Source organism: Erpetoichthys calabaricus, chromosome 10 (genome assembly GCF_900747795.2).
Source record: "Erpetoichthys calabaricus chromosome 10, fErpCal1.3, whole genome shotgun sequence".
Classification (NCBI taxonomy): Eukaryota; Metazoa; Chordata; class Cladistia; order Polypteriformes; family Polypteridae; genus Erpetoichthys; species Erpetoichthys calabaricus.
In genome coordinates, this window is record NC_041403.2 from 124,709,145 (window position 1) to 124,726,373 (window position 17,229).

The 17,229-nt window shown below is 35.6% G+C and overlaps 1 protein-coding gene across 2 annotated transcripts in view; it reads right to left on the reverse strand.

Annotated features, from left to right (window-relative positions):
• LOC114659407 (annexin A13-like) overlaps positions 1–17,229 on the reverse strand; it is a 57,152-nt gene that overhangs the window by 8,119 nt on the left and 31,804 nt on the right. Inside the window, exons 5-9 of one of the 2 annotated variants that reach the window (XM_028811877.2) lie at positions 13,611–13,644; positions 8,290–8,369; positions 6,358–6,426; positions 5,240–5,341; positions 3,695–3,770 (exon numbers count right to left, since the gene is read on the reverse strand). In XM_028811877.2, coding sequence (XP_028667710.1) covers positions 3,695–3,770; positions 5,240–5,341; positions 6,358–6,426; positions 8,290–8,369; positions 13,611–13,644 — 361 coding nt within the window. Of the gene's footprint in view, positions 1–3,690; positions 3,771–5,239; positions 5,342–6,357; positions 6,427–8,289; positions 8,370–13,610; positions 13,645–17,229 lie in introns of both variants that reach the window. The other variant, XM_051932838.1, reaches the window with a different exon arrangement.

Sequence of the window (17,229 nt, forward strand, 5' to 3'; positions counted from 1 at the left end):
CCTCCCGTCAGGAAGACGCTTTAGGTCAATCCGTGTACGCTTAAACAGACTAAAAAATTTTTGAACTCTGAATCTCCTCAGTCTAAGACCATTTTTAATTGAACATGTGCAATATACTAATGTAATACAATATAGAATATGTAATGTTCTATTCATTAACAGGTGCAATAACAATTTATGCTGCTGTACTTTGAGCAATAATAATTTGCTCTGGTTACTTAATCACTTAACACTGTATATGACATATTTGGAATTATTTGACTTTTCTTTAAATGCACCTTGGGGCTGTCACAAAAAGTAATTTTGTTGTGTTACACAATGACAATAAAGTGCTTGAATTTGAACTTGAACCAACCAACTTCTACTTGCTGGCCATTTCTGTAAAAGTACTACATAGCTCAGTTTACTTAAGAAACAAACTTCACCTAGATTTTATCCGTTGTTCTTGAGGGAAATCTGCCATGAATGTCAGAAAAATGTAATACATGGATGATTGGTTCCAAATTTGTCTTTGAATCATAAAGAGAAAATCTTAAGAATATTTTCATAATTATTAAGCTAATTTTTTTACCCAAAGCAAGTACATAATGTTCTTCTATACAAATTTTGTACCAGCAAGTGAAATGATTAGGTAAATTTGTCACAGTAAATTACTGGAGAAGACAAAAAGTGTGATTAAGAGTCCATTTTCTTAGCTATTGGACCACAATACCTAGTGGATTATAATACCAATCCCCAGAGAGCATGCTTTACCCACCATCACTTACAGTAAATCTAGGGAAGTTTCAAACTACATGTATATACAACTGAACTGCTGGTTGGCCAGTTGTTCAGGGTATGCAATGGTTGCATTTTCTTCAGGAAGCTTTACTTATTTATTTTTTTCAAACTCGTAATGCTTTCATTATCTAAATTTTCACCTGGCCTCCAGGAAATATTTTTTGCATAATATGCATGTTTCCACTTGCTTTTTCTATGGACTTTATTTTTGTTAGACGAAGTACTTCTAAATGTGTCCTTTATTAATGTTGCCCTTTTTTTATCAATGATAGGAACATTGATTCCCCACAATCATAAGAAAGATAAGTCAATTGAAAATAGACAGTTAACCATAAGGTGTAACATTATTTAAATAAATCATTTACATCCTGCTTCTTCTGTATATTCATGATTGAGTCTAAATAGAGATAGAGCTACAGAGACATCTAGTGGTAATAAAAAATGTACAAGATTTTAGTTTATCAGAAAGGTCTTAATAGCAGAACTGTACTTCAAGATGGCTAAGGCTTCAGTGCTTTTATTGCAATGTATCTAATACTCCAAAAGTAGGATGCTATTAGTCATTCAATTAACATTTATATGCCTTATTCAAGTCATATTATAATACTCAGATCTACACCCTGTCAAGTAAGTGAACCAGTCACCATGGTGCAACGACTGAGAGAAGCAAAGGTGCATACACCTGATGAACCCCAATTAGGACGAAATGTGTTGTGTACTCTGCTTCTCACAACTGTAAGGGTATGGCAGATTTTTGCCAACTGGCTGACCAGCCACAAGCATTATCTGATCAGACTGTGATTCATACCTATATATAAATATATATTGATATTTGATGATATATATATCAGCTGCAAGAAGCGGATCATAGATATGTGATTACATGGTAGGTAACCCAAAATATACTTTGCAAAGGCGGAGGGGTGGTGATTGGCCGAGCCACACTTGCCAAAGAAGGTAAAGGGTTGGGGTATATGTGACAGAGCCTACCGTTAAAGTAAGAAAGGCAGAGATGGCAGACCTACTTGGGGGCTACCCCAACCCTCCAGATGTTCCAACTGAGCATGCACCGGAGATGTCCATGTCACCTGGCTTATTGCCGGCGGTGAAGGAACACCGAAGTGCAAGTCTTCCGTCATCTGACATACTTACTAATATATTGGATGTACGAGAGCTGGAGAGGGTCCTCCAGCCCTTGCATGCTTTATTGCTGGTTCAGATTAACCTGAAGAGCCTTACTGGAGGGTTGTAGAGGACGACCAAGGCTCCACCCTGACAGATTCAGTGGTACAGATAAATGAAACCTGTACCACGCAAAATAAGAGAACTCAATGTGAATTGTCCCCGGATGGTTTGGAAGGAGGATGAGTAACATTGGTTCCAACAGTGGGCATAGGCGGGATGACAGACCGCTTTGCACAGGGGGAAGATGGGATGGAGCGGCTTTCTAATCCTGAACCCTGTAATTCACCAAGTCAGCGGCAGTCACACTCAAGTCTAAAGGGGCACAAACAGGGCAAGGTCCCTCTCTTTATGCCATAGAGACCTCCAGACTGTCCCCGCACCTCAGAGAAAGAAGGAGACCCACAAAAGAAAGACCAGGTTTCCGAACAGTGCAGCGTGTGAGCATATGCACTCACGTGTAATGGGGGGCTTACCTCTGCGGGAGTGGAGAGACAAGCCGACCTCAGCAGAGTGAAAGGCGAAGCAGGAATTCCCATCCTGCTTTCAATCTCACAGGGCACAGGTATTAGGAAGGGAGTGGCTGTATTATGAATGCTGCCAGCATGGCCCCAAATAGAGACATGGCGTCGGCGCAGCGTTTCACCATCATGGTCTTGCTTTTATCTTTCAGGACAGAGCCGTGGACTGGCCAACATGGACACCATCTCCTAGAGAAGGATGGACCTCCTAAGACAGGCCGCTTTTTCCCACATGCTCAGCTGAAGGAGGGGCATTGTCACAGAGAGGATGTCAATGTTGTGGAAGGACAAGGGGAGAGGGCAGGGCATTGTCTCCCCCAGGTCGATAGGTGGCAGGCCACTTGGGTTGCTGCGGTGCCACGGATTCCTGCAGGGCTTCATGGGACTTTGCTGCAGCCCTGTTGGGTTTTGTGGATGCCGCCAGGGGGAACTGTGGTAGTTGTGGAGCCCTACTACATTGGGCTTTCACCACACCTGGGACTGATTGAGGAGGAGGAGGACAACACTACTTGCCATGAGAAGTGAAGGTAGAATGACACAGAGAGGAAGACAGTGCCCTTTATTTGTGCTTGCTGTGTGATACTGTATACTGTGCTGCAGCAGCAGGGAGCGATGTAAAAGCGCTTTCCCACTTAAATAAAATGCCCTTTTGAGGACAGTCCGGGGAGAGAACATGTCAACAGCAGTACCGTTGGGGGGGAGGGGATTGCTGAGGAGAATTGGTATGCGAGCGAAGTTCATATATCTATCTACTATATATAAGCAAACACACACAGTATATATAGAATATATATATATAGAATATATAGTATATATGAACTTCGCTTGCATACCAATTCCCCCCAGCAAACCCCCACCACACGCTGTATACACACACACACACACCAGTTTATAATTGTTCCGCTATATTAAATGATGGCTTTCAAGCTCTAAGTTAAACACAACAAAGACCAACTTTGTCCTGTTATTTCCTTATATATTGTTGCTTTATGTTTAGGTTTATTTCAGACTAGTGGAAACACATATTATCTATCCTTTAATAAATTATTTATACCCTTTATTAAAAATGGTTAATGTTTACTGAAAGACTACAGACCATTTAAAAGTAAATGTCTTATGGACAACTTTGGAGACACAACTATAATACTACAAAACCATACAAGCTAGGATCGCTCTTCACTAACACCTTATTCTGTAGGGAAAATACTTGCCAAGAGTGATGTAACAGTCCTTCAGTGTTCCCGAAGATTCACTTTTAATTGCATCTTTTATGTCTGTTCCTGAAAGCTGCAATCAGGGAGGTGAATAAAATAAACACATATAAATAGCAGTAATATTATGTGCAAAAAGAAAAGTCAGTCCTCACACTTTACTTGATTCATGGGCAACAGTTAAGGTATGTATGCATTAATTTATTACTCAGCAATTTAGACTGACCTTTCTCTTTTGCTATGTAAATACATAGCTAAAATAATTATATCCAGACTATAATGTAAAAAAAGCTCTGTATGGTATTATTTTTATATATAATTTGCAAAGTTGACTGACTCACTGATCATTAAAAATGCTATTTCCTGTGTAGTTAAAAAACTGAAATTTTGCGGTATGGAACATCTAAGGCTGTAGGTATCCACTAAGAAAGGACATTTCAGTACATCAATATTTACAAAACAAACCCATAAACATTAGAAAAACTAAATACCCTCCAAATCACAAAAAACACTTTGATTTTTTTGAAAGCCATGATGTTATAGATAAAAGAAGATTGGCATATGCATGTTTTTTATTTGTTGGTATTAGTTGGTAATAATATCGTAGCGAGTGGGGTATTCTTAGGCATTGTGTCCTTTTTCCACTTCAGAACAGAGAAATGGATTTAGGAGTTGATACATATGAACTCTGCTGTCTCAACAATGCCAATGTACAAGCTAAGGCTGTATTTGCACAGAGAAATGTGGTTGGCAGCAAGTGGAGAAGGGCAGCTGCCCTGTACAGAAAAAGAGAGACGAGGAGGCGTGCTACACAGAAACCTAGATGTGAATGAAGAAAAGTTCCGTAAAACTCAAAGAAGACATGGTTAGTAAGTGGCCTCCTTGGGTATACACAGTACTCGCTATTTTGTTGGCTTCTTCTAACTCCTCATGATGCATTGTAAAATAAATACAAATTCGGGCAAGATGGGATTGTCGATTGTTTTTATATTCATAAACCTCAAAGAATGGAAATGTGGGGGGTATGGTTAGGTGGTAAAATACAAGCAGTTTTGTGGAGAATTATGGTGCACACTTGCAGGTCAGATGTGGCTCTATGCTCCAGTTCACCAGTCCACTTAAATCTCTGAGTACAGCACAAGCTGGGAGTTACAGTATTCCTTGGTCAGTTTAAACATGCGCAAAACTCACTAAAGGGGTTCCTACATTGGACAGAACATAGAGGAGGTCTACATTTTACATAGTTCATAATACTATTTCTTTTCACCTGTTTTTATCTGTACAGAACTTAAAATGTTCAAATCTTTGCATGGTCCACGTGTACGTGCAGCCTGTAAACATCAATGCTGTGTGTAATAAGGTAAAGAAAATCACAATTCAGTATATGTTGCTTTGGATCTAAACGCTCCAAAACTTTGTAAAGTGTCTTTGGAAATTTTCCAGGTGAAGCCAGGTAACATAGCTAGTTTTATCATAAAAGGTACTACTGTAACTTTTAGTTTTAGAATAATAAACTAGTATCAATTTTAGTATTAATAACTTTACCGACTCGTAGACTTTAAAAGTAGCCTGTAACTGAAGATAGTTTCTTTTAGCCAGTATATGCGTAAATGTAGATTCATCAGTGCCAAAGCAACCCTCTCCAGCCTAAAAGACAGATGAAAAACATATTGACAGATGCTTTTGCACATTATACCTTTCACAAACATTAACTTATGTAACATTCTAGAACTTCCCTGTTCAAATGGGCTGACCTAACATATGGTTTCCATGGCTGCACAGAAGAGGCAAAATGATAAAATTAAGAGCTGAACTCCTAAAAAAACAGAAACTATTAAGTGTTTGCATTAATACATTGATCACTGGTCAAACTGCTTAGAATAAACATTGTGTAGGGCAAAAAACATACATGCATCTTTAATTATATGTTTAACTACTGTAACTAAATGCTGAGAGATGAGGAGACATATAGTATATTTTCTGAAAAGCCATTTGACTCAATGCAGCTATACAGTTATGGTTACATACACAAGTAGGAAAGTTTTTAATGTCTATGATGTTTTAATTTATAAGAAAAACATTTGATCACCAGATACTGTAGGCTACAGTGCAATGTACATACTATGTATGGAGTGATTACCATTGTCACTATAGAAATTAAATTTTCTGTAGAAGGCTAAATTGTGCCTCACTGCCAGAATAAGCTTTGCCTCTTGCAACCATAAACCACTGCAATTTGAGAATTAATGAATGGGCGTTCACTCTTTAAATGTGAATACTTTATCTGCTCAGTAAATCTGTTCTGAACAGTGTTAGGAGCTACAGAGTTGTTTGTAAGAGGTGTTTATCTACTTTTCATAATATTACAGGTTAGAGTCACATAATAAATTCCACCCGTTAAAAATTTAAATATGGTTAGAAAGTTTGGTAATACCTCTATTAGGAGTGATGATTCGACACCTGAAAAGTTTTAAATGGGTTTATTTTTTAGCTAGGAATTAAATGTAATCAATATTTTCCCTTTGATTGATTATGATGCAGTTTCTTCCCCAAATGCTTACAAGAATCTCTGTGAATTAGGCATGTTCCACCTCTGTTGCCCAACAACATTATAAGACTTGTGGCAATACGTATTACTGTACTTTGATGTAGTAATTTATTACCTCAAAGAGTGCAGTAGCATCAGCCTCTGCCAGATCCTCATCTACATCAAAACCCTCATCACGGTCTGCCTGTTGAAACAAATCAAATATTATATATATATATATATCCATCCATCCATTTTCCAACCCGCTGAAACCGAACACAGGGTCACGGGGGTCTGCTGGAGCCAATCCCAGCCAACATAGGGCACAAGGCAGGAACCAATCCCGGGCCGGGTGCCAGATATATATATATATATATATATATATATATATATACACACACACACACACACACACACACACACACACACACACATTATACTGTATATATATAAGCTACAAAATTGTTCTTGGTGACTGATTAGAGTAAATTGGCTTTAAATCTAAATATGCATTTAACAATCTATTTTTCATATTCCTTCTAATACTGTAAATGCCATCAATACAAAATCAAGCATGTGATTTATTATTATTATTATTTGTAATTCTTATCACTGATTTAGAAATTGCCAAGTTCTTGTTCTGCATGTACATCTTTTTGAAGAACGTAAAATAAAAAAAAAACATGCGGTTTGTACAGTAATCCCTCCTCCATCACGGGGGTTGCGTTCCAGAACCCCCCGCGAAAGGTGAAAATCCGCGAAGTAGAAACCATATGTTCATATGGTTCTTTTTATATATTTTAAGCCCTTATAAACTCTCCCACACTATTATAAACATTTCCCGCACAATTATACAGCATAAACCCTTTGTATTCTCTTAGATATTAGGTAAGATTCGTTGAAATTATGTATGTAAACACAGTTTATATACAGTAAAACTTAAATATTATTTTAAAGATATCGAGCGTCTCCGATATCACATATGTTACAGCCATTACGACAGACAGGCCACCTGCAATAAATACGTACAATGCAAGAAAAATTGTATACAGTAAAATGTGTGTACAGTGACACTAAACTATGTACATGTAATAAGTACTGTACTTAGATAATTAATTATGGTTACTCACCAACAATGACACGACGACTTGTCCGACAACAATGAGTTTAATTTTACTGCACAACAAAGGATAGTGTTACAGCTCTTCTAAAGGAGCCTCTTCAGGTGATTGTGTAGCATCGCCGTTGTTCTTCTTCTGGCAGTCTTCAATCCAGATCCCTAAAGCAGATTCCATCCAGACTACTGCCTTATCACGTCCACTTGCAACTCGTTTTGCGCCCTGGTTAAAGTACACTGCGGCTGTAGATCTTATATGCTTTTACTCCTTTTTAAATAAAAAGAATCGTGGACTCATGCCGTAATGGTATCCTGCAGCAGTGTAGCTGTTCCCTTCCTTCAACATATCCAAAACTTTTACCTTTTCTGCAATCATTTGCATCTTCTGTTGGCGCTTGGACACGGCCCCTGAAGCAGTAGCAGGAGCACGTTAATGCTGAATGAGTGAGATGAGACTTCCTGGTTAATGCAGCACTCCGTCGCTGAGTCAATCAGCACACAGGAACTTTAACTGTGTGCTCTGATTAGGTAGCTTCTCAGTCATCCGCCAATAGCGTCCCTTGTATGAAATCAACTGGGCAGACCAACTGAGGAAGCATGTACCAGAAGTAAAAAGACCCATTGTCCGCAGAAACCCGCGAAGCAGCGAAAAATCTGCGTTATATATTTAGATATGCTTACATATAAAATCCGCGATAGAGTGAAGCCGCGAAAGTCGAAGTGCGATGTAGCGAGGGATTACTGTACTGTATAAGAAAAAATACTCTGAAGTCATATGATGTCTGCTTAAACAAAGTGCAAAATAAGGATAGATAAACACTTTTTACCTTAAAGAATTCAGCATGTGTGTGTGTCTATATAATGATAATTTACATCTACTGCAGGTGTTACTTGCACAAGGAGTAGGTCAGTTCAAAGTGCAGTCACAGAAACTATTCAACATTAGCTTACCTGCAACAGAGTTAGAAGCAAGTTTCGTACATCACCACTTGTGTCGCTTTCTATATCAGCCTCCAAATCTCGCTCAAACACTGCCATTAAAATTTGAAGAATGATAATAAAAAGAAGGCATATTACACATTACAGAATTTACTTCACTGTAACATAGATGACAATATAGACATTAAGCTACCAGATGAAAGTTTTAGAACACCCTTATTTTTACAGTTTTATTGAAATTTAAGTAGTTCGAGTCAAGTGAATAACCTGAAATTGTACACATGTAAGCAGTAAACTGCAGAAGTTAAAAATAAGATTAGGTTACTAAAAACTGAAAAGGAATGTACGTTTCAGGTACAAAAGCTGTTTCCAGGTAACAAAAAATGGGTCAATAACCTACAGCTTTTCTGCAGCAATGGAAATTTATTTAGCCTTGAAAGTTGAATCAAACAATTCCTACAAGTGTCCCAACTTTTGTTGATTTCTTACAAACCCTCCATCTTTTATGAAGGCAGTGTTGAAACAAGCTATGTTGCTTCACCCATGGCAGCATTATTTGGACAATACTGCACTGTATATTGCTATAATAATGGTGATAAAAAGGCAATTAACAATGAAAGACCTATTATAAAAGAGTAGCTCTTCCCTTAAGAAAAACTGCAAAGAAAGCCAAAGTGTCAATGAGTGCAGGTTCTTAGAAACTCAAAAGAAACCTGTAAAGATAGGAATTGCTGACAGGAACAATTCTAGCAGACCCAAAGCCAAAACTGAATCAGAAGTTTCAGCATGTCCTTCAAAATATAAATTACCTTATTTTGAATGCTGCAGCATTCATTCCATAGTATGCCATTTTTATTTTACTATGGAATTAACAATGTTCATAACTATCTAAGACCTGTGTTTCAGAGACTACAGCCAGATGCACAAGATCCTATCCTGCCAGTAGTATTTAGTTTTGTTTAACTTGTACCAAGAATTTTACAGACATTTAATAATGCTGCCTTTGATTAAGCATGCTGAATCTATTCTAACCTTTGCACTGTCTCAATATCTTTAAATGAATAGTTCATATTAAAATCCTCTGATTTACACCTCATATTAAATCCACCCAAGATTGATTTGAGATGGTGCACTTGTTTTGATTTTAATAAAATATATAATTAAAATGTGTGACAAATATGTAATTTTTAAAAATATCTTTTGCATTTTCTATCTGGTTATGTCCTTTTTGTATTCAAATCAACATGTAATCAGATTTCTTTTTCTTTTTTGCGTAAGATAAATCATATATACTACAATAAAAAAAATGTCTACATTGACATGTTATTATGCATGTAGGAATGCAATGGGAACATTTTCATTTCAATACATTGTATAAACTACCTTTTGCTATATCTTTGTACTACAAGCATGTAACCTCTCAAAATTATATAACCTGTAAGTTTAAGCAACACTGAATTGCTCAGAAACTAGTAAATATACCGTAGCTGTGTGAAGGAGATGCTCAATAATGAACTAGCATTGCATTCAGAATTGTTTCCTACTCTCAGTGGTTACTGGAATACGCTTTGGTTCTCCAAGTCTCAGGAATGAATATAGTGTGCTCAATATAGTCAGAAAGTAGGACGGACGGATGGTAAATTTAATTAATAAGAGATTTTGAAAACTGCGGAAAATTAAAAGTACAATGTAAAGCATAAACTGTATGTATTAGTCAAATTATTATACTTGCACTAATAGTAGTTATGTTAATAATTCAGCTTCATAGATAGGCTAAAATTATTTTGTGATATTTATTATTCAAATACACTGAATGTTTCCTCCTACACCCTGGACAACATTCTTCTCCTTTTTTTACTTTTTTTTTTATATTCCAGATTCGAAGGAAGTTTTAATTTTTTGTGAAAAAAATCAACTTCTGGCTTTCAATGGGAAAAATACATTCTGTTATACCTAGAACACATTTAGAGCATTTTTGGAGATGTATATCTGTATGTATTTGTCTGTATACAACATATGTGGGCGCTAACTTGAGAACTATTTAATTCTTATTTAATTTCATAAATTACTTGCACTTCTACATCCTAAGAGCTGATTAAGGGTAAATTCCAAATACAGTATTCAGGTTCAAGCTTTACAATTCAACATTTTCCTTTATTTTTTCCTCTATTTGAGAACAAAACATTACAAAAGAATAAAACTTAATCAAATAGTTAAGATTAACATAGCAAATACAAGAGTATGCTTCAAAATTAATCTATATTAAAGTTCTCTGCATTCAGTACCCACCCAAAAAAAGACAGCAATACAAATGGACAGTGCCATCTGAAATGGTCCTTTATGCATGATAAAACAGCAAATAGAGTAAGAAATTCAAGCACACTTCCATCATTCTTATATTAGAATTAATGAATTATTAACGCATTTTGAAAAAGATTTGAATAGATCCTCATAGAGAGGATTTGATTTTTTCCAATTTAAGGTAATATATTACATCATTTTCACACTAAGTCATTAATTGAACTGGAATACTTCCAGTTAAACAAACTAAATCTACATGCTAATGTGAAAATTTGGATATTACAACTGATGTCTCATAACACACTTTAATCCCTCTGGTAGTACTCTATAGTGGGACAATTACAAGCAATCAATTCATTTACCATACATGTCTTTGGGATCTGGAAAGAGACTAGTATGGATGGAGACAACCCATATGGACACAATGAAAGACTCTTACAAATAGTGGGTCTGAAATCAAATCCTATTCCAAAGAGTTATGAGGCAGTAATGCGTACTATTGAAGGTGTTGTCTCTCAAACTAATGCTATGGATTTATTGTATTCTTTGTATCTTACATTTTCCTTTTTGTAATATTACCAATAATACCTGCTTTGTAAAATATTGAAAGTTGTATTTGTTAAACTGTCATTAAAAAAAAAACAACTACAAAACTGTGCTTACAGTCAATAATGAGCACCGTTTCTTTTTAAAAAATGTGGTTAAAATTAACAGTCTTATGTTTGGTCAGTATATTTGGATTAGATGTCTGGTATTCTAATTAATTCTGTCATTGTTTTTTTTTGTTTTACTCTTCTCATTTATTATGAATTATAAATACAAATATCCTCTGAGATGGCCAGGGAGACAAGTGTAAAAAAGTAGAAGCAAGAATATTTTTTCCTCATTGTCTCATCTTGTCCTATTCTTCTGCAGATTTTTGTATTGAACCCTGTTCCATACCTATAAGGTTTAGTCACAATTCTACCTTAGATAGTATTTAAATAGCATTCTAAGATCAAACAAGGAAAAATGAATGACGGTATAGACCATTAAACAGATTTCACTTAATCACTTATAGACTTGGAGTTTAAATTACTAGGTACAAAACTAGCACATAGATTATCAAAGGCTATCCACAAATTACCTATGATGCTGAACTGGATTTAGAGGTTAGATAATAAATGAATAGCTGGGTCCACAAATTAAATCACCAAACAGGCCACCTTTATCATGTCTCTCCTCAGCCAACCAATGTCATCTACGTCATATTATTTACATAGACTACATTTTCATTCATTTGACTGCATAGTTCTCTACAGTGCACAAAAGGCCAAGACTTTTTAAAAGTTTCTAATTAAAATAATGTTATTACATGGTCTAAATTCACTCGTCTGTTATTTTAAGAATCTCTGCAATATCTCATTTCCCATGTAAATTCAATCTGGGCTCTCATGTAATTCATTAACTACTAATTTTCAAAGCTCAAAACAAACAGTCCTTATGCAAGTTACTCAGGCAATCTCCTTATATGTGCAGTAGATGTAAATCTGCTTTTATTTTAAACAACACTTTTAGAGATCTTGCATGATCTGAGCTTGTTTTGTTAAATTTAAAATTATCCTTTGTAATATATGAATGGCATCATAGTTAGTCCTGGTGCCTCAGGTCCATTGTTTTGGTTTTAACTCTTTGAGGGCTGAATATTTTTTCCAAAAAACTTCCAAAAAACCATTGTACACAAAGCAATGGTTCCACACATAAATCAACATAAATCGTTGTTTCCCAACCTGTGTCTAGTGCAGCCAGGTAAGTCTCTTGTCCTCCACTTCCCTAAACTGGATGAATCTGATTTCAGGATATATATATATATTATATATATATATATATATATATGTATGTACTTGTAAATCTACCCAGCAAGATTCCCACTGTTAAAAACTTTGGTTGATGATATTTTTATCCTAATTATTTTTCTTATGAAACTACCAAAGTTTTATTTCTCCCCATAAAATTCAAACACTCTCTTTCTGATAGGGTACCTCATTGACCCTACTTGGTCTCTCAAAATTTACATTTTTGCACATATTACGTTTCTCAGTTCTAAAAAGAGGAATTTCATAGGAGATGTAGTTGAGAGCTAAACTCACACTTGAAGTTACTAGAATTGACACGTATCACTGGCGTCTTTCTACAAACTTCACACACATGCACTGTTAAAAGGGTTCTAAAATACTTTAATATTACTTGGTTTGTAAATTTCTGTAGCATGAAATCATCTGCCCAGGTCAGGAAAGGGTTAAACACTTATGTGGGTAAGATGACACTAAAATATACAGTACCATGGAAAACAAATTGCATAGTGTTAATATTTAACTGCTGCCTGTAGCATGACATTTGTTTACAACTTATCATGTTTTTTTTTCTTCCTAAAAAAATCAATACAACCATTCCTGCCAGCAAACCAAAGCACTGACAATTGGCAAACATTCACTTTAAAATACTGTATATCAAACATTTACGAACACATTCTGTCAAATACATATTCTCTTACTTAAATATAAGAATTAACCCATTTAATAAGATATTATGAAATTAAGCACCTGCTCAGTTTAAAGTAAAAGCTGAAGTGCTAGAGAGAAGGCATCTAATAATGCATTCACATGATTCATCCAGCCAATTTCTTAAAAACTGTAATTAGTTCATAATACCTTTATCATGGTTGTTAATGTTATTGCTTAATTATTCTTGCCTATTCTGCTCCTCATTCCTTTTTGATTATACTTTACAAAGTTTAAACATGGGATACAAGTTCCAGTGATAGTAGCTTTTGGATTCGATGGAAAATGATTGATGATTAAATGAGAGAGAAGAATTAACAGTACTCTGTTTCATTATTTTATATTAGTAATCAGAAGTTAGTGGGAAATTACTAATTAATTAACATAAATCATTAATATCTTTCTCATTACCCTGCACTAGGATGGTTTTATTTCTGCTTTTGTTTAAACATAGCAAAAAGCTGAGATTTGATTTAAAAAAAAAATACTTACATTCACAATACGTGTTCTTAAGATGCCATAGTTCCTGTCATAAACAACACACATATAAATAAATCAATTTACATAGAACAACAGTCTGCACAAATATAGCATAAACCTTATACAAGCATAGTGGGCACTGGGCTTCACCACAGGCTATTGCTATGATAAACATTATTTTTTTTTGTTTAAGAACCACACCTCTTGTATTGAGGAGTGCAATAACATACTACCTTTCCAATGAAGAATGATGGCAGCAGCTTCCCAGAAATGTTTCTACAGCCTAGAGGGCAAAGTTTTTTAAGGACTCATTTGTACAAGGCTGCCAGTTCAGGTCCAAGAGGACAGCGACCTACTTGGAATGTGATGTAAACCCTGACACACTGCAAAGTTAAATAAAAAGTACTGTGATTTTATATTCTTGTTTATTTATTTAACTAATGATGTACGAGGTATACCAAAATGTAGTTTTCTTGTAAAAACCACTATAGACTAAACACCAATAATACCAATAAAAATTAATTTTAACGTTATTGTGATGTTGAGACCCTTGCACTTGACTTGTTTTTCACAAACCTTTTTGTAGTAAGCTTTGGCATGACACATTCAGTAAAAGTAACCAAAGGTACATGTTGAAAGGGAGAAAGATTCTGAAATTTTAACAGCTCCATTGCGTTAATTTATTGGTTTGATTAATAAACAAACAAACAAATAGATAATTAAATAAATAATTTTTCTTGTAAGTCTACAGGCCTTATCTTAAAGTGAGAGCTGCTGTTGAAATAGTTGCACCTGAAAAGACAGTTAAAAAATCTTCTAGCATTGTTATACCATGGAAGACCCAAAGAGTGTCTGATTTAAAGAAAACATGCCATAGAGCTGAGCGTAAATGGAGGAAAACTAAAATAACTATCCACTATAAAATATTGAAGGTTAAAATAACAGAATACTGTACAATAACACAGTCTGTCTTGAGAGGCACTGCTTTTTCTCTAAGATTATAAATAACAATGCTAGTAATCCCAGAGTCTTATTCTCTACAATTGATCGTTTGCTAAACCCAGGTAATACAAAGGAATGCCTCCAAAATACTTCCAGTAAAACCTGTGAGGCTATTGCTGTATTTTTCAATCAAAAAACTAATGATATTAGAAATAACATAGTATATCTCCCCAACACTGCGGATCATCCTAAGCCCCAATATTCCGTTATAAACAAATTAAATTCTTTCACCAGGATAAATTTACCTGATTTACATAGAATAATTTCTCAACTGAAACCCTCCACCTGCATCCTTGACCCAATACCTACAAGTTTTTTCAAAGAAATATCGGGCATGCTAATTGATAATATTCTTGACATAGTAAATTCGTCATTAGATACGGAGGTCTTCCCAGACTGCCTTAAGACTGCTGTAGTTAAACCCCTACCCAAGAAAAATAATCTTGACCCCTCTGCTTTTGAAAATTTTAGACCCATCTCTAACCTGCCTTTCTTAAGTAAAATTCTAGAGAAGGCAGTCATTATGCAGTTAAATGACCAGCTCAATAAGCATGCTATTCTTGATAAATTTCAGTCAGGTTTTAGAACAAATCACAGCACAGAAACTGCACTCATTAAAGTAGTAAATGACTTGCGGGTAAATGCAGACAAGAGGCCATTTATCTGTTCTCATCCTCCTAGATCTGAGTGCCACATTTGATACCACTGATCACAACATTCTTAGAAATCGCCTTAGTCAGTGGGTGGGCCTCTCTGGCAGTGTCTTACATTGGTTTGAATCCTACCTGACAGGGAGAAAATTCTTTGTTAGTTGTGGTAATTACAACTCAAAGACACATGATATCCTATATGGTGTTCCACAAGGCTCTATGCTGGGCCCGCTGCTTTTCTCAATCTACATGCTTGCATTAGGTCAGATTATCTCGGGGCACAACGTCAGCTACCACAACTATGCTAATGACACACAGCTGTATTTATCAATATCACCTGATGACCCCGATTCCCTTGATTCACTAACACAATGTCTTACTTGTATTTCTGAATGGATGAATAGTAATTTTCTCAAGCTAAATAAAGAGAAAACTGAAATTTTAGTGATTGGCAATAATGGATACAATGAGGTTATTAGAAGTAAACTCAATGCATTAGGATTAAAAGTGTAGACGGAGGTAAAAAGCTTAGGGGTAACTGTTGACTGTGACCTGAATTTTAAATCGCATATTAATCTGATCACTAGGACAGCATTTTTTCACTTAAGAAACATAGCAAAAGTTAGACCTCTTATATCATTGAAAGATGCTGAGAAATTAGTTCACATGTTTGTTTTCAGTCAACTAGATTACTGTAACGCACTCCTCTCAGGACTACCCAAAAAAGACATAAATCATTTGCAACTAGTGCAGAATGCAGCTGCTAGAATCCTAACTAGGAAAAGAAAATCCCAGCACATTTCTCCAGTTTTGATGTCACTACACTGGTTACCTGTGTCATTCAGAATTGACTTTAAAATTCTGCTTATGGTTTATAAAGCCTTAAATAATCTCACTCCATCTTATATACCGGAATGTCTGACACCCTATATTCCAAATCGTAACCTTAGATCCTCAAATGAGTGTCTGCTTAGAATTCCAAGAGCAAAACTTAAAAGAAGTGGTGAGGCGGCCTTCTGCTGTTCTGCACCTAAGATCTGGAATAGCCTGTCAATAGGAATTTGCCAGGCTAATACAGTGGAGCACTTTAAAAACTGCTGAAAACACATTAGTTTAACATGGCCTTCTCATAACTTCACTTTAATTTAATCCTGATACTCTGTATATTCAATTCATTATAATAACTATTCATGGTGGCTCTAAAATCCATACTAACCCCTACTCTCTCTTCTGTTTCTTTTCCCGGTTTTTTGTGGTGGCGACCTGCGCCACCACCACCTAATCAAAGCATTAAGTTCCTACATTGATGGATTAAAAGCCAGAAGTCTGCATGACCATCATCATCAAGTCCTTCCAGTGGGAACCCTAAATATAAAGAGGACTGTTTAATTTATGTTAGGTAGAATGCCCAGAGGGGGCTGGGCGGTCTCATGGTCTGGAACCCCTACAGATTTTATTTTTTCTCTCCAGCCATCTGGAGTTTTTTTTGTTTTTTCTGTCCCTCCCGGCCATCGGACCTTACTCTTACTCTATGTTAATTAGTGTTGTCTTATTTTAATTCTTACTTTGTCTTTTATTTTTCTTTTCTTCATCATGTAAAGCACTTTGAGCTACATTATTTGTATGAAAATGTGCTATATAAATAAATGTTGTTATTGTTGTTATCTTACACATCTCACTCAGCATACTGGAAAGGTTATTCTAGAAATGGCTGCATCCAATTTAATAGTATGGTAATGATTGTATGTTGTTCACAAAGCTCAGTCATGTACATTATGTCACTTTGTGTGAGTGCTACTTTGACATTCATAGGTTATCATGGTTACATGAAGATGCTGCGAATAAGATGTAACATAACACAATCTGAGTGTAATAAAAACACACACACACACAGAAACAGCAGATTCAATATGTGATATCATAAAGAAACATGATGTAATTTACCCTTTCCATTTTAATTGCAGTACAAGATACACTTT